The 26,295-nt window shown below is 47.4% G+C and overlaps 1 protein-coding gene across 1 annotated transcript; it reads left to right on the top strand.

Annotated features, from left to right (window-relative positions):
- Positions 1-1,314: 1,314 nt before the first annotated feature.
- On the top strand, positions 1,315-26,295 carry ERO1A (endoplasmic reticulum oxidoreductase 1 alpha). The gene is made up of 16 exons (XM_020811303.3): positions 1,315-1,671; positions 7,732-7,851; positions 8,899-8,982; positions 9,939-9,977; positions 10,701-10,777; positions 11,784-11,857; positions 14,100-14,220; positions 14,985-15,031; positions 16,306-16,323; positions 17,889-17,915; positions 18,098-18,190; positions 19,953-20,199; positions 21,341-21,410; positions 22,888-22,974; positions 25,516-25,649; positions 26,077-26,295. Exons 1-16 carry the CDS (start codon positions 1,468-1,470, stop codon positions 26,135-26,137), a joined length of 1,503 nt encoding a protein of 500 aa, XP_020666962.3. The 5' UTR covers positions 1,315-1,467; the 3' UTR covers positions 26,138-26,295.

Genomic DNA, 26,295 nt, shown 5'->3' with positions numbered 1-26,295 from the left:
TCGGCCCAAACCCTGTTGTGAGGTGTTCGGTTAAACTGGTTTCTTGCTGTAAATGAAGAAATCCCAGCTCGGATTTTATGCCCGGCCCTGGGCCACCCATGAAGGTTTCGGAAGGAGTTAAAGGTGTCAAAAGAATCTTTGTGCGTGCGCGTCTGTTAGTGCGATATACCGAAACAGAGGGCCAATTTACCTTTTTGTAAACAGTTTCAAACAGTTTTCTTCTTTTGCCACCTGTTTTGACATAGCCGCAGCTTTCACCCATTTCTGGCCAAGCTGGTTAATTGCATGTCATATTTCATGTTAATTTCCGTCATAACCTGATGGAGAACGCAGATCTGCAGGGTGGGCCTGTATTTCTGGAGTATTCTGGATATTGCACATTCGTTGGGTGGCTATGAGTCCAATGTGGCTTGATGACACATAGCAAAAATAATAATAATAATAATAATAATAATAATAATAATAATAATAATAATAATAATAATAATAATAATAATAATAATAATAATAATAATAATCAGGAGTGTACAGATCTATTTTTCCCCCTTGGAATTGCAAGCAGGCATGTGCAAGCTAGGCCACCCCTGGGAATTCTGTCTTAGGTCTGTTGAAGTGGACTTGTCGAGAAAAGCTCACATTTAAGAAATCTTTCAATTTCTCAGCGTGGTGTTTTTTTTTTTTAAGGATACTGCTTGTTCTTAGCTTTCATATTGCCTTTGAATGATGTCAGCTACCTCTTTATTGCCCATTGTTCTTAGCTTTAAATATTATCTTTTAGCGTTGTTAACCGCCCTCGCCTACTCCTGGTTTTTTTCAACTTCAAATCGTGTCTTTCAGGGCAGTCAGCTGCCTGGGATCCTTTTCAAGGCGAAAGAGGGGGGTAAAAACAGTTGAAATAAATAAAATTTCAATAAAAGCTGGTCTTGGAATGCTCAGCGGTTTAGGGGTCACTGTCTGGGGAGCCAGAGGTGGGGAGTTCGAATCCCCACCGGGGCCTCCTTGGCAGGGAATGCGTTGATCATCCAGGGGGACCTTTCCAGCTCTGCAGATCTAAGAGTATTATTATTTTAGGTGTCGCCACACTTCTTTTTAAATTTTTAATGTATTTATTCTTTATTATTTTGTCTTCCTCTCTAATCCTGGAAGTCCTAACCTCTTTTTTTAAAAAAGAGGGACGACTCTGCTCATGATGGCCATGATGCTTGAAGGCTGCCGACCCGCGGGACCGCTCCCGGGAGGCGCCCTGCCTCCGCGGGGAAGCCCTCCTCCGTCCCCCCCCCCCGCGCGAAGGGTGTCCTTGGGCGGAAATCCCCGGCTCCGCCTCGGCCCTCCAATGAGGCGCGGCCAGCTCAGGGCGGCCCGCGGGCCGGGGAGGCAGGAAGGCGCTCGGCGGGGAGGCGTGCCCGGCCATCCGCGCTCTTAAGCCTGGCCGCGCCGCGCGCCGCCCGAACTACCCGCCGGCGCGCCATGCCTCCTGCCGCGGACGCTGCCGCTGCCGCCGCCGCCTCCGGCTCGCCTCCTCCTCCTCCTCCTCCTGCGCCGTGGCGACGGCGCCTCCATCTCCTGCTGCTGCTGCTGCTGCTGCTCGTGGCCGGGGGCGCCTCCTGCGCGCAACCCCCGCCGCCGCCGCCGCCGCCCTCCTCCGCCGCCGAGCAGCGCTGCTTCTGCCAGGTGAGAGCGCAGCGCCCGATGCCCTGCCCTGGTCCTGCCCGGGGCACCCGGGTAGGGTGTGTGTGTTTGTGTCTCTCTCTCTCTCTCTCTCTCTCTCTGTGTGTAGGCAGTGTGCCCCTTCGGGTGGCTTTGCCCTCCAGTGCCCCCCACCCACCCCGACGCAGGGCTCACTCACCGGGCGGCGGAGGGGGTGAGTTTTGGGTAGGGGAGAAGAAGGCCCCCTTGGACCCTGGAACTGGGGGAGAAGGGAGGCGCCCTGCGGATCATCGAGGCCATCCTGCAGTAGATCCACCTTTGTTGTTGTTGTTGTTGTTGATGATGATGATGATGTTGGTGTTGATGTTGTTTGTTAATTAAAATTTGCCAATCAAAATTATAAAAACATTGACAGATAATGTATAGATTTTAACAAAACAAAACAAAACCCTGTAAGTATCTGTTAGATCTACACTCTGTGTGTACTACTGTTTGTAATATTGTGGAGTTTTTTAAAATATCTCTGATGAGAAAAAAAGTATTATTATTAGAAGGGCAGAACTGGAAGGGACCCGATGGATCATGGAGTTATCAGGGAGGTACAGGGATGGGGGGGAGGTGAAACCTCCCAACCTAGAGATCTCAGCCCCTGAGTTATGCAGCTGTTTAAAACTGTTGTTTTAGTGTTGCTGTCTTTCCTCATGGCCAAGCTGGGATTTGAACCCGGCTCCCCAGAGTCCTAGCTCATTCCACGACGCTACAGTATTGGGAGTTAATTCCCCACTGAGGGTGATCTTCCCCAGGGTTTTCTAGGTTGGAGGCCCTCTGAACTGGTGTCCCAGTCAGTCCCCCTTTCTGGAGGGGCTCTGGGAACCCCCTGCCGCCCCCAAATACAGCTTGGTCAAGGCAACACAGGCTGGCTCCTCTCTCAGGAGGCACAGTGGGGGTCTCGAACTTGTGACTCCACTGGGTGCTCCAACCCACCAAGCTACATCCTGGGGCTTTCCCCAGTGTAAATGCAGCGTTTCAGTTGGGCCTGGCCCACCATGGGGAATGACCCCCCCTCCGCTTTCCAGCCTTGGTTTGGAGAAGGGTGGGCACTCAGCCCATGCTCAGAGGCACCTCTGTGGCGAAGACCACATAAATAAGAGACGGCTTGGAATGAATGATAGGGTGACGAGGAAAATTTTGCAGGCATTTGTGGTCCTGAGGCAACTCTCTTGGGGAGATCTTGTGTCATCCCCAAACAGCAGCTTTCCTGAGACACCCTGTCATCATCCTCATCATCCTGGGACCACCTTACAGGGTCGCACGGCCTGCAGCAAAGAGCAATGCGTGTGAGGAATGGCTAAACATTCCCTAGGAGTTGGCGTGCGGCCAAGCTGGGAACATTTACTTGTTGGACTCCGACACCCAGAATCCCCAAGCTAGCAAACCTACTGGCCAGGCTGGCTGTGTGTGTGGATTCTGGAAGTTGTAGTCCAGAAATCTAACAGTCTAAAACTGTAGTTTGCATAGCCCCATAAAATAAATCCTTCCCCAATAATAATATGATTAATCCTGCGTGCTTGCAGCACATGTTCCTTGGGTTAAAGGAAGGATCACAGTGCAAATTTCTCTCCTCTCCTTTCCTTGTCTGCCTTTCACTCTTCATGGCGAGGAGTCAACGTGGCCGAGAGCCACCCTAAAGCCTTCCTTCCTTCTGCTCCCAGAGGATAACGGGCGAAACAGCGCCCTTGGCGGGTTGAGGAGGCTCCGTCACTGGGAGAAGTATTTTGAAACTGTGGTGGAGCAGCCACGGGCCAGGCGTGCTTTAGCTCTGTCCCCCTGTCTGGCTTCTCCAGGGGGTTGGTCTGGATGACCTTTAGGGTTCCTGCCGGCCCCATGGAATGCTCTGCTTCAGCAGCATGAGCAAGGAAACGGAGGATCTTCCTTTGCAAAGCAGCCGTCCTAAATACACTGGGCTGGGAACAGGTCCCTTTGGACCAGTGAGAAATTTACTTCTGAGTAGACATCTATAGGATGATGCACCCTCTCTATTAAAAGGGCTTCTGATTGCTCAACAGTCTTAGCTCAAAAGGGCTCGGTTTTCATCTGCTAATTACAGGTGCCTTTGCGTGCAAGCTTCTGGAGACCTCCCAGGTTCTCGTCCGCAGGTTGTTGTGGCAAATGAGCAGCAATTTCTCAGCATACGTTGATGTGTTCAGATGTGAGACCACGGAATTGAAAGTTCTAGGCAAAATGTGCTAAAGAAGCAGAAAAGAGTCAGTCATATCTGCGGGATGTTCCATCTTGCTTTCGCCTATCGTTTTCCTCACTTAGAACGTCTGATCTCTTAAACCAACAGGGACGTGGGCAGGTTTTCTGGACACTCATGACGTATGCTGTTGTTTATTGTTACTCTGCACACGGTCAGTCTCTTGGCTGGCTTCAGAGTAATTCATGCCCAGCCTTCTCCTGTGGTTGGGGCTGCAGATGAGCTCAGATCCCACTCCCTCAATTTCTTTTTAAATTACTTTCCATTGGAGCACAGGAAGGTTTTTAGGCTGGTACTTGCTTATATCTGTTGTGCCTGTTATGCATGTGGCTGGCTGGCTGGCTGGCTGGCTGGTTGGTTGGCTGGTTGGTTGGTTGGTTGGTTGGATGGTCGGTTGGATGGTTGGTTGGTTGGTTGGTTGGATGGTCGGTTGGATGGTCGGTTGGATGGTCGGTTGGTCGGTTGGTCGGTTGGTCGGTTGGCTGGTTGGTTCATCACACCGCCCCATTAGCGCAAAAACACTTCTGGTTGGTTGAAGAGCAGATTAAAACAAAATACAGAAAGCTAAACAAACACTAACAGTATTTTTTTTAAAAAAATGGCACCAGAACAATTCTTCTGAATTACAAAAGGGAGGGAGCAAAGTTGGGGCCACCACGGAGAAGACCCTGCTTTTAGTGGAAGGGTTTTGGACCTCCCTCGGGGTGGCCACCCGGAGGAGCCTGGTCTTGGAGGATCTGGTGGGTTTGGCAGATGACATTGGAGTCAGATGCTCTGACAAGTAACTACTACTACTACTACTACTACTACTACTACTACTACTACTACTACTACTACTACTACTACTACTACTACTACTACTACTACTGTTGTTACTGAGCGACTTAAGCTGTGCCAAGCTGTTTCTGAGCGGTTCCATGGATGAAAAGTCCAGGCTGCAAAAATATACAAAGATGGGTGAAATTAGTCTGAGCCTTCTTCTGCATTTTACTAGTAATGACGAAAGTGGCTGTGAAGATGGAAATCGAGACAGGAAGGGTGACCGCAAATAATCTAGCGGTGGAGGTAGCCGAACTGTCAAGCTGCCACTCGGAGCCTTGAGGCCTGTCAGCTCAGAAGGAAATAGAAACCGTACGCCTTCGCCCGCCACCCTTGTCAACTTTGCCATCTCTGTTCTGAAGATCACTTATGACTAGTTCTTCCTGCTCTCATTCCTCTGTTATATATTTTGTTCCAGTGCATGGAATATATATACAGTATTGTACGGTGCAGTGCATGTTGTCAAGGCGAATTTTAAGTTACTGCTGGGGATTTACATTCTTTGTTTTTCACAAGCTGCTGTGAGCGGTCTCCCTTTTGACTTTCATTCAATTCAGACTTCAGTTTGGCTGGGTGAACTCTGACCCCAGTGTTCCTGCGGCCAAACTGCAAGCTACTTAGAGCTCCGGAATCTGACTTTTATGACCTCTTTCCAGATTAGGGCTTCTAGTGTCACTTGATGAAGATAAGTGTTGGTTACAGGTTGTGAAAATAAAAGAGGTGATATTAACATTCTTAAGGTAAAGCTAAAGCTTCCCCTTGACATTTAGTCCAGTCGTGTCCGACTCTAAGGCACGGTGCTCAGTCCCAGCTCCAAGCTGACATTTGCCCGTAGACTGTTTCCGTGGTCACGTGGCCAGCACGACTAGACACGGAATGCCATGACTTTCCCACCGAGGTGGTACCTATTTATCTACTCACATTTACATGCTTTCGAACTGCTAGGTTGGCAGGAGCTGGGACAATGAATGGGAACGCACTCCAACGCATGGATTCTATCTTATGACGGCTGGTCTTCTGACCTTGCAAAACAGAGGCTTCTGTGGTTTAACCCGCAGTGCCACCATATCCCACTATTAACATTCTTAACCGTGGTTAAAAACCATGGGGTTGAATGGTTCTCTCCTCTCTGTCTTGGAAGTCAGTTCTTCTGTCCTGCTGGAACCAGACAGTTAAAGCAAAGCTTTGGAAATTGAGCTAAAGCTGATCTGCGATCTGCTTAAACAATGGTTCTGAATCGGCTTCAAACCCTGATTAAAGGAGGTTTGTTCTTTAGCCACGATCAGGCAGCGCTGTTGGTGGTGGAACTCTTCAGTCGGAGTTCAGGCAGGAAGAGCATCCCGATGGCCTCTGTGTCGTAAATCTCATCCCATCATGAGACGGAACTGAAACCCACTGCGGACTTCAGGAGCAGAGGCTTCAGTGCTGTTGGTTCATTCGGTTTGCTTATTTATGACCTCTCTGTCCTGCTTTTCCTGTGGTCACCTCAAGACACTGAACGGGGTTCTCCTTCCTCCCCTGTCGTCCTTGTGCCCATCCTGCGAGGCAGTCCAGGAGGAGACGCCGCGCTTGGTGCAAGGAAACCCAACGAGTTCGAAAGGATTCGGGGCTTGGGAAATGCGGTGTTCTTGGGCCGTCGTTCCCCGACCACACCGGCCGTGGTGCTCGAAGGGTTCTGAGAGTTGTCGTTTCAAAGAAAAGGCCATGAAGAATAAGCCCGCTGAAGCAGACACGCTAAAACTAGGCAGGAAGTGGCTGCCCCATGATTGCCAGCTTGCAAAGCTGTGTCAACAGTCCTGGCGCACACCCGAGCAGAGATGCACCGGCTCAGAACACGGACAGAGGTGTTCACGGGGGAAGCTGAAGAGGAAATGAGTCGGGATTTGCATCCCTCTAGTGTTTGCTAATTTCCTCCTTGCCTACGTGCCTGTCAGACCATCCGCAACAACTCCTCCTCACCCGGGAAGAGCCGTGTCTGCTCCGCTTGGGGGAAACGCTGCCTCTTTGGACTCCGTTTCTTACTGGGCGGGGTTTGACTTGAGAAGGAAGTGGGAAAAAGACTGATACCAAGATTTGAAGACTTCCTTTAAACAATGGGCTTTAAACAACATCTCTATTTATTCTTTGTTTTCGTTGCTGAATGAATTTCAGAGCTTCGTGCTGCTGCTGGTTTTGAGGATGTTTTCTGGGGAATATTGGGAGTTGCAGAGTCCAAAGAGTGTCATCCTCATCCTCTTAAGACTGCAGTGCTGGAAGGGACCCTGCGGGTCATCCAGTCCAGCCCCAGTGGGGGAATTGAACTCCCCCACCTCTGGCTCTGCAGCCAGATATGCCTCAGCCCCTGAGCTCTCCAGCATTTCCGATCGATGATTCGTTTGTTGCCAGGCTGTTGCGCAAAATGCAGACGGAACCTCTTGCATCCCAAAAACTAAGAAACGAAATAGCCCAGAATCGAAGAGCAGCCACTGTAGGTACGTCGGAATGGACCCATAAACCAAACCATCTGATGAGGGTTTTGTGTGTGTGAATAGTTACCAATCACTTAGAGGTTGAAAAGTTACTTTTGGACAACAGCTCTGGTAATTCCCCAGGCGACAAGGCCAATGAACCAACTTCCCACCCACCCCCAATTCCCAACAGTGACAGCCTGCTGCGTGATGCTGGAAACTGTAATCCTGCCAAGTAACTTTTCCATCCTCCAGGGTAGGCTGCTTAAAATTCTTCCATCCTCTGACTTTGGAAAAGATGGAGGTTATGTGTCTCTCCCCCCTCCCATAAGTTGGAGGGACCAGTTGGGAAGGGTTTAGCGTTGGACGAGAAAATACTCAGAAAAGGATTTTATGCCTTCGTATCGTCTACTAAAATATGAACTTCCTGAGAATACTTTAATGTTTTTTTTTTTAAATGACAGCATAGGGATTTCTTTATCAAATGTGGCTGTTGTGCTTCGTTCATCTCTTGCTGTGGCCAAGAAAGATCCCCAAAAATTCTCTCTCTTTTTTTTTTAGGTCACTGGTCATCTCGATGATTGTACTTGCGACGTGGAGACGATAGACGCTTACAACAATTACCAGATTTTTCCCCGCTTGCAGAAACTCCTAGAAAGCGACTATTTCAGATATTATAAGGTTATTTTCTTGATTTATTCACTGCCCGCGCTTTTGCCTGCTGGTGAGCCTTCTTTGAAACGGCGAGCTTGCTTTGACGCAGGGGTGGGGCAGAAATATTCAGCTTTTCCGACCTTTGCCGGTTTCCATCATCCTTTGCTGTTCCTACTCCTTGTTCGATGGATAGGAAGGTCTGGAATTCCAAGACCATTGAGATCTGTGCACGCCGTTCCCATTTCAACAGAATATACCCAGAAGTATATTGCTTCAAACTTTTCCTTATGAGTCAGGTGTAAGGGACGAAACGGCATTAGCATGACTCTAACCATTGGTTAACATCTAAAACTTCCTTGTGTATGTGTGCGTGCATGTGCGCGCATGTGCTTGCATGCATATGAGAGAGAGAGAGAGGAAGGAAGAAAGCATTTCTTTAAAAAAAAAACCCACATCTATTTCACATACTTCATGCCAGTAAATTTCTTTCCCAGTGACAAATATTGAGCAATGGAGTTTTAAATTTTTTTTCTCCCCAATCCGGCATCTTCCACATGTGATGAGTTACATTTTAAAAATCTCTCCAGCCATCTCATCCAGTATCCAACAAGCAGTTTTTCCTTGTAGAATTCAGATTTCGTGATCTCTACCACAAAGGCCACGCTGGACGGGAACGATGGGCATCGTACTTGAGCACCCCTGCAGGCTGGCTTCTGTATTGTTCGGAAAAGGCGGCCGCTCTCTTGCGGGTGGCCGAGTGGCCTTTGGTGGCCTCCAGAGGGCAGAGTCCTTTGTCCAAAGGGCAGGTCCCTGCCCCACGGACCTTCCAGTCTAAAGCACGTTAACCAGGGCGAGACAGTGGGAATAAAAGTGGGAATCAGTAGCAATGGGGGGAGATTTTACTTCTGTTTCAACTGGATCATGAGAAGGAATCTGAGGGCCGTATCAGACGTGAGGATCCTGCCGGAAACTCTGTCTCGCTTCCTGCCTCCGACACATTCCTTCTTTCCAGTCTGTGATGAAAAACGGAAATCAACCCAGCTGCACCCTCTGCTCTGCTTTCTGTCTCCCCAGGTTAACCTGAAGAAGCCGTGTCCGTTTTGGAACGACAACAGCCACTGCGGGATTCGAGACTGTGCGGTGAAGCCTTGCCCGTCCGTAAGTCCGGGGCGGGTTGATCCATCTTCCCTCCGGCCTGGCGTGCAGGGCATGGCTTGGGGGCGGCCTTTGGAGGACCGGAGGGGCCCTTCTCATGGAAGGAGGTTGGCTGTGGGGAAAAGAAAGGGGGGGCCGTGGCAGGCACTACCCGTTGAATGGCGGCCTGATTAACTGCACCCTCAGATGAGCACTAGATTCCATGTAGAAATTTAGAGAGAGAGAGAGAGATTGATTGTTCCCCACTACACAGACAGATATTTATATAAATTATTCCCCACTAGTGAGAAAGAGAGAGACCCTTTTGAGTTTAGAGATTGGAGTTTGCAGCAACTTTGGGATCAGGACAGAGAAGAAGGGAGGGGCGGGGTGGGTGGGTGGAAGGCCACAGACGGGGAAAAGGGAAAAGGGCAGAGAGCCAAACAGTGGAAGAGGACACTGAAAGGGCTTTCAGCCACAGCGTAAAAATGTCACTGAGTGGACAGCTACCACTGGGTGGGCAGTGACATCAGTTGGTCCAGGAACTGGATATATGGGCATCTGGACACGCAATGCAAAATTGGCTTTGAGCAAACTTTGTAACGCTTAGCCAAAATGTTTCAGATAGCCGTCGGTTCGAGCCCTCCGTTTCTCCACTTCCTTCCAGGAGCGTAGGGCTTTCCGAAAGAACAACAAAAAAGTAGCCACTATTTTTGTAAGAATTTTATGGTGGTGGTTGCGGTGAGCCTCTTCGGAAGGCCTCCCAAAGTCTGGGAATGGCTGTCTTTGGGGCCCCCAGAACCCAGGGCCCTGCTCCCCTTTTTATAATCTTATCACCCAGGATAACAGGAGATGGCTTAAGGGCTTCTGAGCTCTCCCCACAAACTTTGTTACAAACGAGGTGAATTAGGATGTTCTTTGACTTAAAAAAAATCAGTTAAAAAAGCACTAAGTTTTGATCTTGCAATCTTTGTTTCCAGGAGGAGGTCCCCGGTGGAATTAGATCCGAGAGCTACAAGGTAAGTTATTAAGTTTACGGAAGAATCGCTGGGCAAGCTGTCAAGAGTACAGCCTGATTCTGCTTGCACAGATCAAGAAGGTCCAAGCCTTTCTCCCCCTCCCCCTGCAGTTTTTTTTTAAAAGAAAAAGGAAACAAGTTATTGAATTAAGAAGCTGATGGTAGTCTAATAGCCACACAGAGTACAGGACGACCCTCGTGGGATTGGTTCGAGCCCCCTCCCCACAGATCCTGAAAACGTGGATTACAGGAAACGCGATACGTACATATCATGGCCTTTGCTCCCCTCTAGTGGGCAGTTCCTGTAACTTCAGCTTTAGAAATGTATATATTTCTAGAATTTTTCTTTTACTATATTTAATATTTTCAGATCATAGATTAGTGATTTAGTGCTTATGGATCTCACGGATATGGGGGGGTCCTACTGTACTTGTATTCCCATTTTCATTTGAAGTGGTGAGCAAAAACCTTTATTTTATGGATTTTTGTGCCAAATGTCTTCTAAAGATACTTCATATACTCCATGCCTTGATTTTCTCCCAGTTCTTTCCAACTTTTACCCGGAAAAGTATATTCCACCCTCTTAAGCTGTGTTGTTTCATGGGCCTACTCTGGGAATGGAACAAGCTGATAGCTTTCTTGGGGCAGAGTTTGGTTTAAGAATTGCTTTTCAGGAAACCCATCAGCGTGAGCTTTAATCTTTTTTTTTTAACACCCTTTGCAGTATTCAGAAGATGCAAATAGCTTTTCTGATGACTGCGAAAAAGCCGAGAGACTGGGAGCTGTTGATGGATCGCTGAGGTGCGTTAGATTGTCACATGACATGCTTGCACAGACGGACCTCTTCTAAAACAATACTTATTGGGACTGGGAGACTCATTTTCAAGCCCACTATTTGTCGTGGGGTGCCCGAGGCCCCTCAGTGGCAAAAGATGCTTCCAGAAATGTTTTTGTTTTTTAAAAAACCCAGAATGGTTCGGATGGCCAGCGCTATTATTGAGGTTTCGTTTGAAGCAAATGCCACCATTTCTGGAGGCCTCCCTGGGGGGCACCATTTCCCAGTTCTTGCTGTAGAAATAGAAGAGTCTCCATGACAGCTTTGAAACATGCTTTTTTGGGGGGAGTAGAACATCCACCTGCCCCCAACTGAACAAGGCTGCTGGGTTTCGTAGTCCCCCAAAGTAAATTTTCCCCCCTTGCTCCATTTTCCAGGTCCAGTAGCTGGGAGCTGTTGCTCTATCTTCAGCAACTTTTGTGGGTTTTTTTCCTCCCCAGCAGTTTGGGTAGCCATCCTGGCATGGCTCGTGGAAGGCTGGCACAGGACATGTCCAGAGATCTCTTGTGCTCCCATAGCATTACACTAAGACCTCTGAGAAAGCTGGTTTTATGCAGGGTGAAGGTAAAAGAAAAGTCATATGAGGAGGGCAGGCTGTGGGGATTCCATTCTTTATTTTGTGCCTGCCCCGCCTCCACCTCAATGAACGGATGGTGGCAGGTCAGTTCCGACGAATTCCAACCCTCCCGTGGTCTTCTACGTACAAAGTACTTAGAAGTGGTTTCATCGTTCCTCTTGGACCACATCATTCAGCTTGTCTAAAGCCACACAGTTGGCAAGGTGTGTCATTGCCTTGGCCACATTTTTCTGGGGTGATTTCAGTTAACCTCTTTTCTGTAAGGCAATGTGGGAGTAGGAACGGCCATCTCCTGGCTCTGCAGCCGAGTGCTCCAACCCACTGAGCCACACAACAAAACACACAACCGTCTCATGTTGTTTGACTACGAAACATGTTTCTGGTTTGGTTTGCAGTGAAGAAACAACCAGGGCCCTGCTTCAGTGGACTCGGCATGACGATTCTTCAGACAGCTTCTGTGAAGTTGACGGTATTTCTAGTACTTGATTATCTGTGCTGTTATTGTTTCGAGCAAAGTAAAGCACAATTTCCAGCTTACAGCGGCAGCAGAGGGGCAGAGAGCGATCTTAGTGGTCAACTACTTCTTTTGTGGATGCTACCAAAAAAAATATTTGCAATCAAGCAGGTGGGCAGAAATAAAAGGAAAAGACAGTCTACAGTAAAAATAAATGAGAGTTTTCAGGTTTCCCAGTTGTCTGATGACAGGGAAGGAAGCAGGCTGTTCCCGGGTGGTTACCTAGAAAAGTAGGAACTTAGGAATTTAGCGCCTGCTGATTCAGACCGTCCTGCCCTGTATTGCCAACTCAGGTTGGCAGCAGCGGCTTTCCAGAAATTCTTTGCCAGCTCTTCCTTGAGATCCCCCGGTTTCTTTTGCTATCTGCATTTCTCTCTCTCTGTCTCATCCAAACAACTAAACAGATCGGACCCTGTTTAGCTTCTGAAATCAGTCAAGGTCACTGTCTTCAGTGTCCCTTGGTGAGCAACCCTGAATCTGAAAACGTTCCTTTCTTTAGACTGTAACTCTCAAGTTCTCTCAACTAGTAATGGGGGATCAGGGTCCTTGTAGTTCAAAAAAGCACTTTCCCCACCTCAGGCTTAAGCGAGGCATAACGGAAGCAGCTATGTTTGTTCTCCGGGTTGCCTTGCTCACTTATAAAAACAGGAGGGGGGGAATGGGTTCCAAGCCGAACCACCCTGTGGAAGCCAAAAAACAAACAAACAAACAAACAAACAAACAAAAACCATGGATGTACCCATGCTATGCTTTGCACAGTCTCTGGCTTCCTCTAGTGGCCCATTCAGGTAAATACACCCTGGAAATACATATAGATATGCATTATGGAGTTTATTTTTAAATTTAGTACAGTGGTGCCTCGATAGCGATCACTCCGTATAGCGATGAAATCGCTTTGCGATGGACTTTTTGCCATCGCAAAAGCGATTACTTTGCGATGGTCCCTATGGGGAAATTTTGCTTTGCGATGATCGCAGGGAAGCGATCATCGCAAAGCGCCCATTTTCACACAGCTGATCGGCGGTTTCAAAATGGCCGCCAGGTAAACAAAATGGCTGCCCGCTGTGTTTCCTCGCTTAAGAGGCGCCGAAAATGGCCGCCCCTATGGAGGATCTTCACTTAAAGGTGAGTTTTTAGCCCATAGGAATGCATTAATTGCGTTTTAATACATTTCTATGGGCTTTTTATTTTTGCTTAGTGATGTTATCGCTTAGCAGTGATTTTTTCTGCATGGATTAACATCGCTAAGTGAGGTACCACTGTATTTTCAAGCAGTGGATAAGTGAATCAGTGGTTAACGATCCCGTGGATAGGGAGTCCTGCTCTACTGCATTTTAATGTATCGAACATGATGCAGTGGAAACTTGTCCTCCTTTTCTTTCTTAGCTTAAGAAAATATTAGTATTTCCTTCCTTTGCAAAGCAAAATGGTGCAGCTATGGAGTCCCTGTGTGGGTTCGTCATTGCTTGCTTGATGTCGACAATCAGGCTTCTGGGCTAGAAAAAGCTAGCAGACTCTGGCGTACTGTGTTCTAGAGCTTAGAAAATTACTTTCTAAAAACAGTTCATTCCCCTTGCTCATTTAAAATCTGAATCCGTTGGTACTACATGTTAATAATAATAACTGTGTGCCATCAAATCAATTCTGACTTTTGATGACCCTTTCCAGGGTTTTCTTGATAGAGAAGACTCAGAAGTGCTTTACCACTCTCTTCCTCTGGGGGCGCCCTGGGACTGTGCAGATGGCCCAAGGCTACCCAGGCTGGCTCTACTTCCGGGAGGTCCAGTGGGGGGAATCGAACTCCCAACCTCAGGCTCTGCAGCCAGATAACCTCACTGAGCTCTCCAGCCAGCTGTTACACATGAGCAGTACTGGAAAGAATAATTTGCATTAATTGTATTAGCAATTACTTCTTTCCCTGTCGGCTTACGATCAGTAAGAGTAGTATAAAACTAGAACAGAATTGCAAAAAGTGCCTTAAAAGGTCCTTTTAAAAAATTCCAAAAGGAACCTAGAAAATGCTACTCCTTAAATCAGTGAAAAACAAAACACATCATTCCAATGTGTTCTGTGACTTTGGAAATGTGATTTTTTAAAAAAAATATACGTCCTTTACCAAAAAGTTAAGTTTCCTTTAAAGTGTCGTTCTAGAATGTGTTTTCCCTTTTCTCACGGGGTTGGAAACTTCCTGTCCTAGATGTCTACTCTCCCGACGCCGAATACGTTGATTTACTTCTCAATCCCGAGCGTTACACGGGCTACAAGGGTCCGGAAGCCTGGAAAATCTGGAACAGCATTTATGAAGAGAACTGTTTCAAGTAGGTGCCTTGGCCAGATTCTGAGATGACGTTTGAGATAAATAGGTGCATAAGCAAAAAAAAAAAAAATCATTGATTCACTGTCTTCCTCCAGCTATCATTCTTGGGAATTCCTGTCAACGGTTTGCCTGTTTATCTATTTTAATGAATACAGTGGTGCCTCGCACAGTGAGGTTAATCCGTTCCGGATTAACCCTCGCTGTGTGAAAACATCGCTGTACGGATCAAAAAAAGCCATTGGAACGCATTAAACTTAGTTTAATGCGTTCCAATAGCAGCTTTACTCACCGTACAGCGATGTTTCTCCGATGGCCGGCAGCCATTTTCGCGCCATCCCCTCGCTTAACGAGGGTGTAAAAACGCTGCACGCGGCCATTTTGAAGCTGCCGAACATTTGATCGGCGGGTCGCAAAGCGAAGGTCGGTAAGCGAACTGCTTACCGACCTTCGCTCTGCGATTTTGAGCCATAGGGGCCGTCGGTGTGCGATCGCATTTGCGATCACTAGAACAGCCCCGTTGTGCGGATTCGTCGTTCTACGGTGCACTCGTTGTGCGAGGCACCACTGTATATGGTCTGTTTCCTAGTTTCTGAGGAACGACACCGGCGAACTATAATGCTTTGTCTTTGATCAGCTGGTTTGAGTTGGGGTTTTGTGGACGATGGTTGTAAGTTGTTTTGTCAGCCGCTTGGAAGGTCTGATGAGAAATATGCTAAGTTTTAGTATTTTATACCTAAGGATGAAATATTTTTCTTTCCTCCGTAGACCTCAGTCAATAAAAAGGCCTTTAAACCCACTGGCTTCTGGAAGAGGTAGGTTTTTTTTTCTTCCTGTCTCGGTTCAAAAGGCATGGCTTGGGTGGCTGTAATTATAAAATGAGGTCTGTTTATATTTTTTTCCCTAAATACAGATGTAGGAATTTGAAGCAAGGCTGTAGGAAGCAGGGGGCAACAGAGGAAGGACCTGAAGTCTTTGAAAGAGCAAAGAAAAAAGCCGATAGAATACAACTCGGTTGGAAGCAAAATTCAATTTCCTTTTCTCCCTTAGAAGCTCATGAAAATCTCCTGAGCAGCCAAACAAAACAAAAACAAAACAAAAACAAAACAAAAACAAAAACAAAAAAAACAACCCACAACATATTTAAATAACATGAGGTGGTTTCATTATCTTGGAGGACTGAAGAGCAGCAAAACAAATTTATTTATTTATTTATTTATTTATTTATTTATTTATTTATTTATTTATTTATTTATTTATTTATTTATTTATTTATTTATTTATTGGACTTATATACCGCCCCATAGCGCTACAAGCACTCTCCGGGCGGTTTACAATTTTAATTATACAGGCTACACATTGCCCCCCCAGCAAGCTGGGTACTCATTTTACCAACCTCGGAAGGATGGAAGGCTGAGTCAACCTTGAGCCGGCTACCTGGGATTTGAACCCCAGGTCGTGAGCACAGTTTTAGCTGCAGTACAGCGTTTTGCGACTGCTGCAGAGAAATTAGGATTTTTATCTTCTCAAAGTGGAGGGACATGGTTTTTCCAGAGAATGGTATGTCCAATAAACGAAATAATTTTGAATGCAGTTGCATGAAAACGGCAAGAACACAGGATATGTGAAAAAGTATCCAGGCTAGTGCTGTCACATGGACAAACTCTTTCGGAATAAGCTTTCATTTGCTGTTTAAGTTTCTAGCCCTTATGGATGTCAGTTATCAACCCAGCAAAACAAGGAATGCCACGATGATTAATATGACGTATATCAGTTCATAGGAGGTGGGTTTTGCTTGCTAGTGGATCATACTTATCAGAGTTTAGAAAAGTTGTCTTTTGGAATGACCGTTCCCCAAACACCCCAGCAGCCTGACCATTAGCCATGGCACATGGAGGATTCTGGAAGTTACAGCCGAAAAAAACGTAACTTTTCCAAGCTCTGATAATTTAAATACTCTTTAGTGCTGACGTAAAACGGGAGCAGTAGAGCACATGGCTTAAAACGATACTGAATGCAGCTATAATTGATTTCTGGAGTTTATTTATTCACGATTGCTTTTTTTGTATTTACTTTTGTGGCTTCGCAGGAGCAGGAGAAAACGAAGGTGAGTATGTTGCCAATCCCTGTGGGATAACTCTGTAACAGCTAACTAGTTTCTTAGCGTGCAGCTAACTAACTTGCCAAGTTGGCCGAAGGGCAGTGGGCTGGTTGAAGCTGTGCTGACCCCAATTTGCTCAAATTTAAGATGGATGGAAATGACCGAGGATGACGGTCACCTTGGCATGACCTGTGCTGCCCTCGTGGCTGTGGCTCTGTGTTTGGATCCCTCCGATCTCGGAGTAGAGGGCCGTTGGGCCGGCGGAAAAGATTCCTGTTGGCGAAAGATGTTTTTACCAAAATCTTTCCAGCTGCCACCTCTTTGAGGTCCCCCCTCTATCGAACTGGTGGCGTTCGATAGTTGGGGATTAGTTCTTGGGGGTTTAGTTCTCCGGCTGCAGAGCCAGAGGTTGGGAGTTTGATTCCCCCCCCCCATTTCATCTCTTCCTTGAGAGGGGCTGGACTAGATGACCTCTTCCATCCCTGCAGGTCAAAAGTTGAAAGGTGATACTGCCTCCCACCATAGATCACAACAGAGAAGCAAGCTGGCTGCAGCCGCTGGCTCGTTCTTCCTGGCTTGCCTCCTTGCTGGAGGTATTCCCTCCCTCCCAGGAGATCATCTTGGTTTTAAAGACTGAGCCCAGAGCATCCTGGTAGGATCGCTGCTCGGAACTGGAATAACCCGTCAGGATGATGAGAGCCCCATCCCCATACAGGTAGCCCAACGGGGTGGGTGGCCTTCCTTCTTGAAGACTCTTGGAAAATGCCTCATTGTTGTTATAACCTTAGGACAGCAGACCTGGAAGGGATCCTCTAGATCAATGGTCCCCAACCTTGGGCCTCCAGATGTTCTTGGACTACAACTCCCAGAAGCCTTCACCAGCTCCTCTGCTAGCCAGGATTTCTGGGAGTTGAAGCCCAAGAACATCTGGGGGCCCAAGGTTGGGGACCCCCTGCTCTAGATCATCGGGTCCAGCTCCTGCCTAGGGGGCACGGCGGGAATCAAACTCCCAACCTCTGGCTCCACAGCCGGAGACCTACGCCGCTGAGTGATCCGGTAGTTTCTGGTTATTGTTGTCGTGGCAAGTCAGTAATCGTTGCAATAATAACGACAATTACACCCTGTTGTTAGTCTTAAGAATTCGCCACTTCTTCAGACAAAATGCATAACCTTTGCTTTAAGTGGGGTGGGGAACAAAGTTTGGACACCCCTCCCCACAACTCCTACCTTTGCCAAAGGCGTATTTTTGAGGTCTTTCCTTCCCACCCCCCAAGTGGACGCTTGCTTCTGGATGTGGGGCCAGGGGTGGAAAACCTGTGCCCCCTCCCAGGGCTAACGCAAGAGGAGACACACCATTCTTGAAGGCCACTGGGAGGAACAGATCTTTCAGGATGAAAAAAAAAAGATTTTTTTTCAAGGAGTCCAGGGGCGGCAAAGAGCCTTCCGTCACCCCCGATGGCTCGCTTCTCCCCGGAGAGGCAACAAATGAGATTTTTAATGGGAAGCGGTGTGTTGCGGAAAAAATCTTTGCAACTTTTTTTTTTTACTCGTTTCTTTTTCTTTTTTCCCAGGGCCTCTGTTCTACAGCTGGCTTGAAGGTAACTCTTTTTTTTTCTTGCTATGTTTTGCTCTGGGGGACTTATTCCGGCGTCCTCCTCTTGGCTGCTTTTATTCCAAGCGTCAAGACCACCCTTTGCTAAACTGGATCTTTGCACTCTGCGCCTGGGTGTGTGTGTGTTGTCGGCCGTTCCTTAAATCTCTACGTGTTTCTGCCCGGCAGGCCTCTGTGTGGAGAAGCGAGCATTCTACAAACTCATTTCGGGGCTCCACGCCAGCATCAACATCCACCTGTGTGCCAGGTACCTCTTGAAAGGTGGGTCTCCCTGCTTCCCACTCAACGCTTCTCAGCCTCAAATGCTTCCGCGTTTGCGGGGCATAATCCGATGAAACTCCAGCTGCCAGCAGACACTTTGTCTGTCATCTCTCTCCCATTCATCACCTTGAGGGCGCACAAAATAGCGAACAGTGATGAAAGGACAGGGTGCCCTTTCGCTGCTTATTATCACCAATAAAGGTGTCTCTTCCTGGAGAGAACTAACTGGAGGAGTGAAGACTAAATAAACTTTCTTCCTGCCACTAGCAAAGCACAGCATTTGGGGCTTGGAAAGACACAGTAAACATCTGTCTGGAGAGGGAATCCTATACCTGCCTTCTTCTCTGAATCATCCTACCATGGGTTTTGTGTGCTGGCCGCACTGGAGTGCAGCGGAGGATCAAGACGGACATTTTCTGTGTGTCTGTCTCTCTTAGATTTGTTTACTGTTTCATTAGTGCAAAGCACTATTCTGGGGGGGGGTGTGCAGCAAAATAATTAAACAATGCAACCATGAAATTACAGCAAAGCCAACCAACAGAAGAAATCAGGCGCAACAAGAGGCGTCATTCCAAATATAGGACAATGCACCATTTATAAAGATCAGGCAGGGTCATCCGGGGAGGCCTCTCGGTAGGGCGGCGTCTTCAGAAGCCTTCCGAATGCAGGGAGGGAGACCAAGCACGGTTCCACCGGGTCCGGATTCCAGAGGGTTGGCGCCACTGTGAAGGCTCATGGTTCCAAGGCGTATTTGAGGCAGAGCTTCGTGAAGACATTAATTTCATTTGTTTTTCCCATCTCAAAAGTTTCTCAGCGGCACAAGAGGGCCCATGAGAAGGCTCTGGTTGAGCCGTTGGGGCCCCCGGGAGAGAAGCACGGTGTTTATTTATTTATTTTATTTATTTATTTTATTTATATCCCGCCCATCTGGTCGGTTAAGACCACTCAGGTGGGCCCTGTTTGCAAACTGGAGGCAGAGTTTGGAAGGGTTGTGTTGCTCGGAGGGAAAATGCCTCCCAACTGGTGTCAGTGGTTCTACTCTGAATGTCACAGACTGGCTTTGATCTATGTTTCTGGGTGCAAATTAAAGTGCTGGTTCTAACCTATAAAGCTCTAAATGGCTGGACTCCAAGCTCTCCTCAGTGGCTGTGTCTCCCATTATGAGCCGGCTCAGGTGTTAAAATCATCAGGGGAGTCCTTTCTTTCAGTCCCACCACTTGGTGGGGACACAGGGGACGGCCTTCTCTGTTGCTGCTCCCAGACTTTGGAACTCCCTCCCACTGGAGGCCAGGCTCGCCCAATCTTGGCCGTCCTTCCCCAAGCAGGCCAAGACTTTTCTCTTCCCTTCATGACTGGCTGCTAGAGTGAGGTTTTTAAATGGCGTGTTCTTGTTGCTTTTAAATGAGTTTTTTGTGTTGCTTTTGTTTATGGATTTTTAGTGTGAGATTTGATTTATTTTTTTTTAGTATTTGCATACTTACTGTTTTTAGCTTTATATATTGCCTTTTTAATGATGTACACCGCCTTGGGTCCTTTTTAAGGAGAAAGGTGAGGAATGAATGAATGAATGAATGAATGAATGAATGAATGAATGAATGAATGAATGAATGAATGAATGAATGCAGAAAATCAAGCTAAGCTTTGAACAGTTCTGAGACTCCCTCAGCTTGACTTTCCCAGTTTCTCGGCTGAGCGGTTCGGCACTTCTGTCCTGGATGGTTCGCTGGGACCCTCGTCCACAGTTTTCCTTTTCTCTCCCAAGACACGTGGGCCGAGAAGCAGTGGGGCCCCAACGTGACAGAATTCCAGCGGCGCTTTGACGAAATCTTGACCCAAGGCGAGGGCCCCCGGCGGCTCAAGAACCTGTACTTCATCTACCTGATTGAGTTACGGGCCCTTTCCAAAATCCTGCCTTTCTTCGACCGCCCCGATTTCCAGTTGTTTACGGGGCACAAAAGTCGAGACACAGAAACCAAGAGTCTCCTTTTGGAAATCCTCCGTTTAACCAAGTAAGTGCCCGCCGATGGAAGGTTGGAAGGGCAGTCACTCATTTTTGGGGGGTTTTGGGGTGGAAACCATCACCCTGCAAAGGGCCAATGAGCCATTTGCTTAATTTGTTTCACGTTGCCCTTCTCAACCCGCTGCCCCACAGAGGCGTGAGAATTGAACTCTCATCTGCTGCAGCTAAAATGGCCTTTGGCTCGTGTATGTTGGGGAAACACCAGGTTGGAAAGACAAAGCCAGCTTTTATATGTGCAAAAAAGTGGATTGCTGGGGCATAGCCATTTATCCTCTCCATCCATTCAATCCGTCTGTTCAGACACTCTTTCTGGAAAGCAGGTGGCCTGCACGCCAAGCAACCTTGCTTTAGGTTTCAAAAGGAAGTTTCCAAAGGCTAAACGGTATTGGTAGATCCTGTTGCTCAGCTGGTTGTGCCATGATCTAGTGGACAAGTGATTTCACAGGATTGCGTAGTTCTGGGGTTTAGGCCTCTCGATCCAGAGCCAGAGGTTGGAGTTCGATTCCGCCCCTGTGCCTCCTTGACAGGGGCTGGACTGGATGATCTATCGGGCCCCTTCCAGCTCTGCCGTTCTAAGTGGTTGTAATTTGTATTATTATTGAAAGAAATCAAAATAAAATACCTGGTCTCCCATCTCTGTGGTCGGCGAGAACTGTAAAGGGGCGAGGCCAGTTCTGATCTTGATGACTGCCTGTACAGATTCTTATTTGGGGTTCTAAACCAGATTAAAAAAAATCCAAGACTCTGTTCAGTTTTTAATTTTCTTACTGCTTGGTCACCATGCTTTCCTGGGAAGGCTGCCAAATATGGTTGTTGACAAGGATTCGTGTCTCAAAATACAAGATCTTTCTTTAGTAACCAATGTCAATGTGGCATTTGTCTCAACATCCCATAAAAGTGCTGTGAAACCACTCATGGAAATTACACAGTGCAGGCCTAAATAAAAGTCTACAGGCTTTTAGAAGATTTCTGAGGACTTTTACGCTTTCCTGGAGCGGAGTCCTCTCAGCAATCTACTTTACAATCCGCTGTTCATTCGGCGACCTTGTTTTCTCTCCCCAGCTGCTTGCAAACAGAATTTCAGCAGAGGACTCTTAGGTTGATTGGCATTTTTCTTCTTTTGCCTTTAGATCTTTCCCTTTGCACTTCGACGAAAATTCGTTTTTTGCTGGGAATCCGAAAGAAGCAGCCAAATTGAAGGTAACAGGTTCTGTCTGGAGGGTCTCTCTTGCGTCCTCTAGGGCAGTGGTCCCCAACCTTGGGCCTCCAGATGTTCTTGGACTACAACTCCCAGAAGCCTTCACCACCACCTCTGCTGGCCAGGATTTCTGGGAGTTGAAGTCCAAGAACATCTGGAGGCCCAAGGTTGAGGACCACTGCTCTAGGGGACAATATATGTGTCAAATTTGGGAACCACTTCCTAAATTTGACACATTTAGGAAGTGGTTCCCAACCTTGGGTCCCCAGATGTTCTCGGGCTACAATACAATTCCCGGAAATCCTGGCTAGCACAGATAGTGGCAGAGACTTCTGGGAGTTTTAGTCCAAGAACATTTGAGGACCCGAGGTTGGGAATCGGTGGTGCTGGAGAGCTTCAAAACATGGTAAAATTGCCCCTGTGGCACCTAGAGGGTACGTGGGACATGTTTCTGCAAAACATTTTTTCATATTTCTGAGAGTGTGGGGGTCCTGAGGGAGCATGGGGCCCTAGGGCCCTGGGGGAAGCCACAAAGCTTGCTGGGGGGGGCAATGTGTAGCCTGTATAATTAAAAAAATTGTAAACCGCCCGGAGAGTGCTTGTAGCGCTATGGGGCGGTATATAAGTCCAATAAATAAATAAATAAACAAACAAACAAACAAACAAACTATCCTCCCCTGCTCTAGAAAAAGCAAAGCAAAGCATACTGCTTATATACCGTCCCATAGCACTTAAAACGCTCTCTGTGCAGTTTACAAGTTACTTATGCACATTGCCTTGCCCCACCCCCTAGCGAATCGGGTACTCCATTTACCAACCTTGGAAGGATGGAAGGCTGAGTGAACCTTGAGTTAGCTACCTGAGATTGAACCCCCAGATCTTGAGCACCGTTTTGGCTGCAATACAGCAATTTAACTACGGTGTCATGAGGCTCATCATAGGAGAAGGGTTGCACCCTTTCCAAGAAATTAAAAATTGTTGATTTTTTTCCAAACCATTTATGGGCCTTCAGGATCATTTCCAGGTCTTTGGAGTAGAGATGGGCATGAACCGATTCGTCCCGGCAGTGCGGCTGTTCTCCTGCCCGTCTCCTCGGGCTCCTTCAGCCCCTTGGCAGGCTCAGCCTCCGTGATCTTCAACTGATCTTCTGGTTCCAAGCAAGAGCACAGGCTTCTCTGCCCCGCCCTCTCGGCTGATCTGCCACTCAGACATAAAGGGCGGGGCCGAGAAGCCTGTGCTCTTGCCCGGGACTGGGAGATTAGCCGTGGAGGTGGGGAAAAAAAAAAGCCAGCAAGCTGGGCCTGAGGAATGAGGAGGTAAGGGAGGGGAACCGCAGGCCAAGAGTCTATGCTAACGGACACTCCATTGCCCGGTGTTGAGAGAGAGGTGCTGAGTGATGGCTTGAAAGGTTTAGATAAATGAGAAGCCGGGGAAACTCCTTTCAATCAACATGTTTTCCTTCTTCCTCTCTCTTTCCAGGAAGAGGTTCGGCTTCATTTCAGGAACATTTCCAGGATCATGGACTGTGTTGGATGTTTTAAATGCCGCCTTTGGGGAAAGCTGCAGGTAAGTAACACCCCTTATTCCTCCTGGCTCTGCCTTTTTTTTTTTTAATTGCTGTGTCTTTTAAAAGCTGATTTAGAAAAGCCTTACTCTTCACATGGTGAGTCACGTGGGTTGAAAAACAAGTCTTGAATTTGCCAGGGGCATTGCTACTGGGTTTTTTTTTTAAAGCAGAATACAGCTGGGTTTCCATGTTGGCCATTCGGCTTTAGCTGTTGTGCTAATCGCCGAATCGGTGGACCAGAATGTCCTTGGGCATGGGGAACGAAATTTTTTTTAAAAATGGAGTCGCTCTTGGTTTGCTGACCAGCGTGCAAGAGTGCGCACAGAGGAACAGGGCTGGCTCAGAAGCGTTTGAAGTGGAGCGTCGGGCTCTGGCGCTGTGGCCGAGCATCTGCTTTGAATGGGAAGTTCCCGGTTTATTATCCCTAACCACTGCAGGAGTGGACAGGACAAAATCCTGCCTGATGTTCTGGCGAGTGATGGCTAGCCGTCCGTCTTGGCAAAAATGGGCTGAGGGTTGGACTTGGCAGCTCCTTCTGTAGCAATAGTTCCCATCGTCAGGTCTGCAGTTGGTTCTTGGATGGCATCTCCTAGAAATCCTGGCTGGAACAGCTAAAGGTGAAGTTTTCTGGGAGTTGCAGTCCAAGAACATCTGGGGACCTCAAGTTGAAGAATCGTGGCTCTGTCACATCCAGAGGCCGCTTGTAAGATGCTACGTTAGAAAAGAAAAATGCTTGTACAGGATCCATTCATTTCTATGGGGTGGGTGCTGGAAAATAGCTGTGGGTCAGAGCTGTCTATTTGTTTATATAAAAGTGTCCAGAATCCTACTCTGACATACTGCCTGCGTATGGCAGATTGCCCAAGTGGTTTGTGCAGTTTTAAGCCCCTCGTTTGCACGTTGAGGTTCACAACCAACGAATGGCAGGGAATGACTGCGTGCAGCAGTCATATAGCTTTGGGTCTTTGCTGCCCCGACTCATAAGATTCTAGCCAGCGTGTATAAACTGCTTCGGTTGGGAGACCCGAGTTCAAATCTTTGTTTGGCCATGAAACTCACTGGATCCCTTGGGGCAGTTCCACTGTCCTCCCATCGTGTGCAGCCTCACAAGGTTCTAGTGGGGAGGAGGAGAACCATTTTCTCAAGGAAGGAAAGGCATTATAATGAATTAATGCGATAATGCTAGGAAAAGCTGAAGGCAGCAGGAAAAGAGGGAGACCACATGCGAGACGGGATGATCTTTCTTTTTATTTATTTATTTATTTATTTATTTATTTATTTATTTATTTATTTATTTATTTATTTATTTATTTATTTATTTATTTATTTATAACTATAACAAAAACAAATCATATACATAAAACATATACACTTACAACACAATAACAGTGTTCCCCACCACCATATACGGGACCTCTTGCCATATTGATAGAGGCTTCGTTGTGGTCCAACAGCCACAACGTGGGCCCCTGTGTGTGTACACGTTGCTTTTTCTCCCCAGCTTGGTGCTTACTGCTGTTTGCATTATTATTGAACAATCTTTTAAGATACTTTTTATCTGGAAGTTGTGTTTCTTAGGAGAATCAGTTGGCTTATTGTTGTTGTTTAGTCGTTAAGTCATGTCCGACTCTTCGTGACCCCATGGACCAGAGCACGCCAGGCCCTCCTGTCTTCCACTGCCTCCCGGAGTTGGGTTAAATTCATGTTGGTTGCTTCGATGACCCTGTCCACCCATCTGGTCTTCTGTCATCCCCTTCTCCTCTTACCTTCACATTTTCCCAACATCAGGGTCTTGTCCAGGGAGTCTTCTCTTCTCATGAGATGGCCAAAATCTTGGAGCCTCAGCTTCAGGATCTGTCCTTCCAGTGAGCACTCAGGGTTGATTTCCTTCAGAATGGATAGATTTGTTCTCTTTGCAGTCCAGGGGACTCTCAAGAGTCTCCACCAGCACCACCATTCAAAAGCATCCATTCTTCGGTGGTTGGCCTTCTTTATGGTCCACCTCTCCCTTCCCTACATTGCTACTGGAAAAACCATAGCTTTGACTATGTGGACTTAATAAGTTGGCTTATTAGTTTGTCTAAATGTGCCCCATTCATTCGCATAGTTCTGTTATCGTCGTTTAAATGGAACCCTGTTTCATTCAAGTACTAAGAAGACGTGTGACCATTCCCCTTGATCTTAGACGAGGCATGCCTCTTGTTCACTCAGCAGTTGAGAATGCCTCTTCTAACAGAAGGGATGTGTAGGTTTTGTTCAAAATACAAAGGGAAGCTTCCTGTTTTCTTCAGAGGCATTTTTATTGGCATCCAAATTTGTGAAGATGGAATTGATGTAGGATTGTGACTTGGGCGCCCATGCCGTTATTGAGATCTTTGGGATGAATCATTTGCAACTGGAGCCTTCCCCAGTGTCCTAGGTATGGTGGACTACACGTCCCATCACCCCTGAGCAGCCCAGGACCATGGAACTTAAGGCATCTAAAGGCTCACATTGACCTGTTGACTCAACCGGGCTCCTCCTCTTCCCTTTGCATACAGACTCAAGGTTTGGGAACGGCACTGAAAATTCTGTTTTCGGAGAGCCAGATAGAAAACATGCCGGAAAAGGGTCCTTCACACACCTTCCACCTGACAAGGCAGGAAATCGTATCTTTCTTCAATGCTTTTGGAAGGTGAGTGTGCCGTTTTATGTTTGCAAACTTTTGAGAGACTGCATGTGCAAACACTGATCTTTTTCTCTCTCTCCTCCTGCATAATGTCTTTTGCATCGGCACCATTCAGATGTCACAACAAACCATGGTTTCTGTGAATTGTTGTTTACAATGCAGACCATCGTTTACGCTGCTGGCGTGCACTGATCTCTAAAGGTGACGTTGTGGGTGTCACTGTGATTTCCTTCCTGTTAAAGTAGCTAAACCTTGATCTGATCCTTGGGGGCGTCTCTTAGGTTCAGACATCTCTTAGAGCAGCCACAAGGACTAGAAACTTGCTCTTAAATGGAAGCTGAGGATGACACCTCCGTCTTTTTCTGATCATTGACATCCTGCAACCCCAAAGAATCCTGTTGATGTTTTTTTCCCCCTGTCCCTTCCAATACAGGATTTCAACGAGTGTCAAAGAATTGGAAAACTTCAGGAACCTCTTACGACCTCTGCAGTGACCTGGTTTTTGCAAGAGACGGTGCCTCCCCCCGCCCCTTGTTCTCCATGGATGGGGCCTGGAGCCGTTCCTCTGAAGTGGTCCCAAGAGACTTGCCCCCCCGCCCCCAGCTTGGGAAGAGGAGTGTCGCTGGCAGGGGCCCAGGGCATCTGAAACCCC

This window comes from Pogona vitticeps, chromosome 1, assembly GCF_051106095.1.
Source record: "Pogona vitticeps strain Pit_001003342236 chromosome 1, PviZW2.1, whole genome shotgun sequence".
NCBI lineage: Eukaryota > Metazoa > Chordata > Lepidosauria > Squamata > Agamidae > Pogona > Pogona vitticeps.
This window is presented reverse-complemented; position numbering and strand designations above follow the sequence as displayed.

Excerpts from the sequence above, each read along its gene's own strand:
- ERO1A (XM_020811303.3), top strand. The coding sequence starts at position 1,468 with ATGCCTCCTGCCGCGGACGCTGCCGCTGCCGCCGCCGCCTCCGGCTCG. Across the intron at positions 10,778-11,783 it reads GCTGTTGATGGATCGCTGAG|TGAAGAAACAACCAGGGCCC; the intron begins GTGCGTTAGATT and ends TTTGGTTTGCAG. Across the intron at positions 21,411-22,887 it reads AAGAAGCAGCCAAATTGAAG|GAAGAGGTTCGGCTTCATTT; the intron begins GTAACAGGTTCT and ends CTCTCTTTCCAG.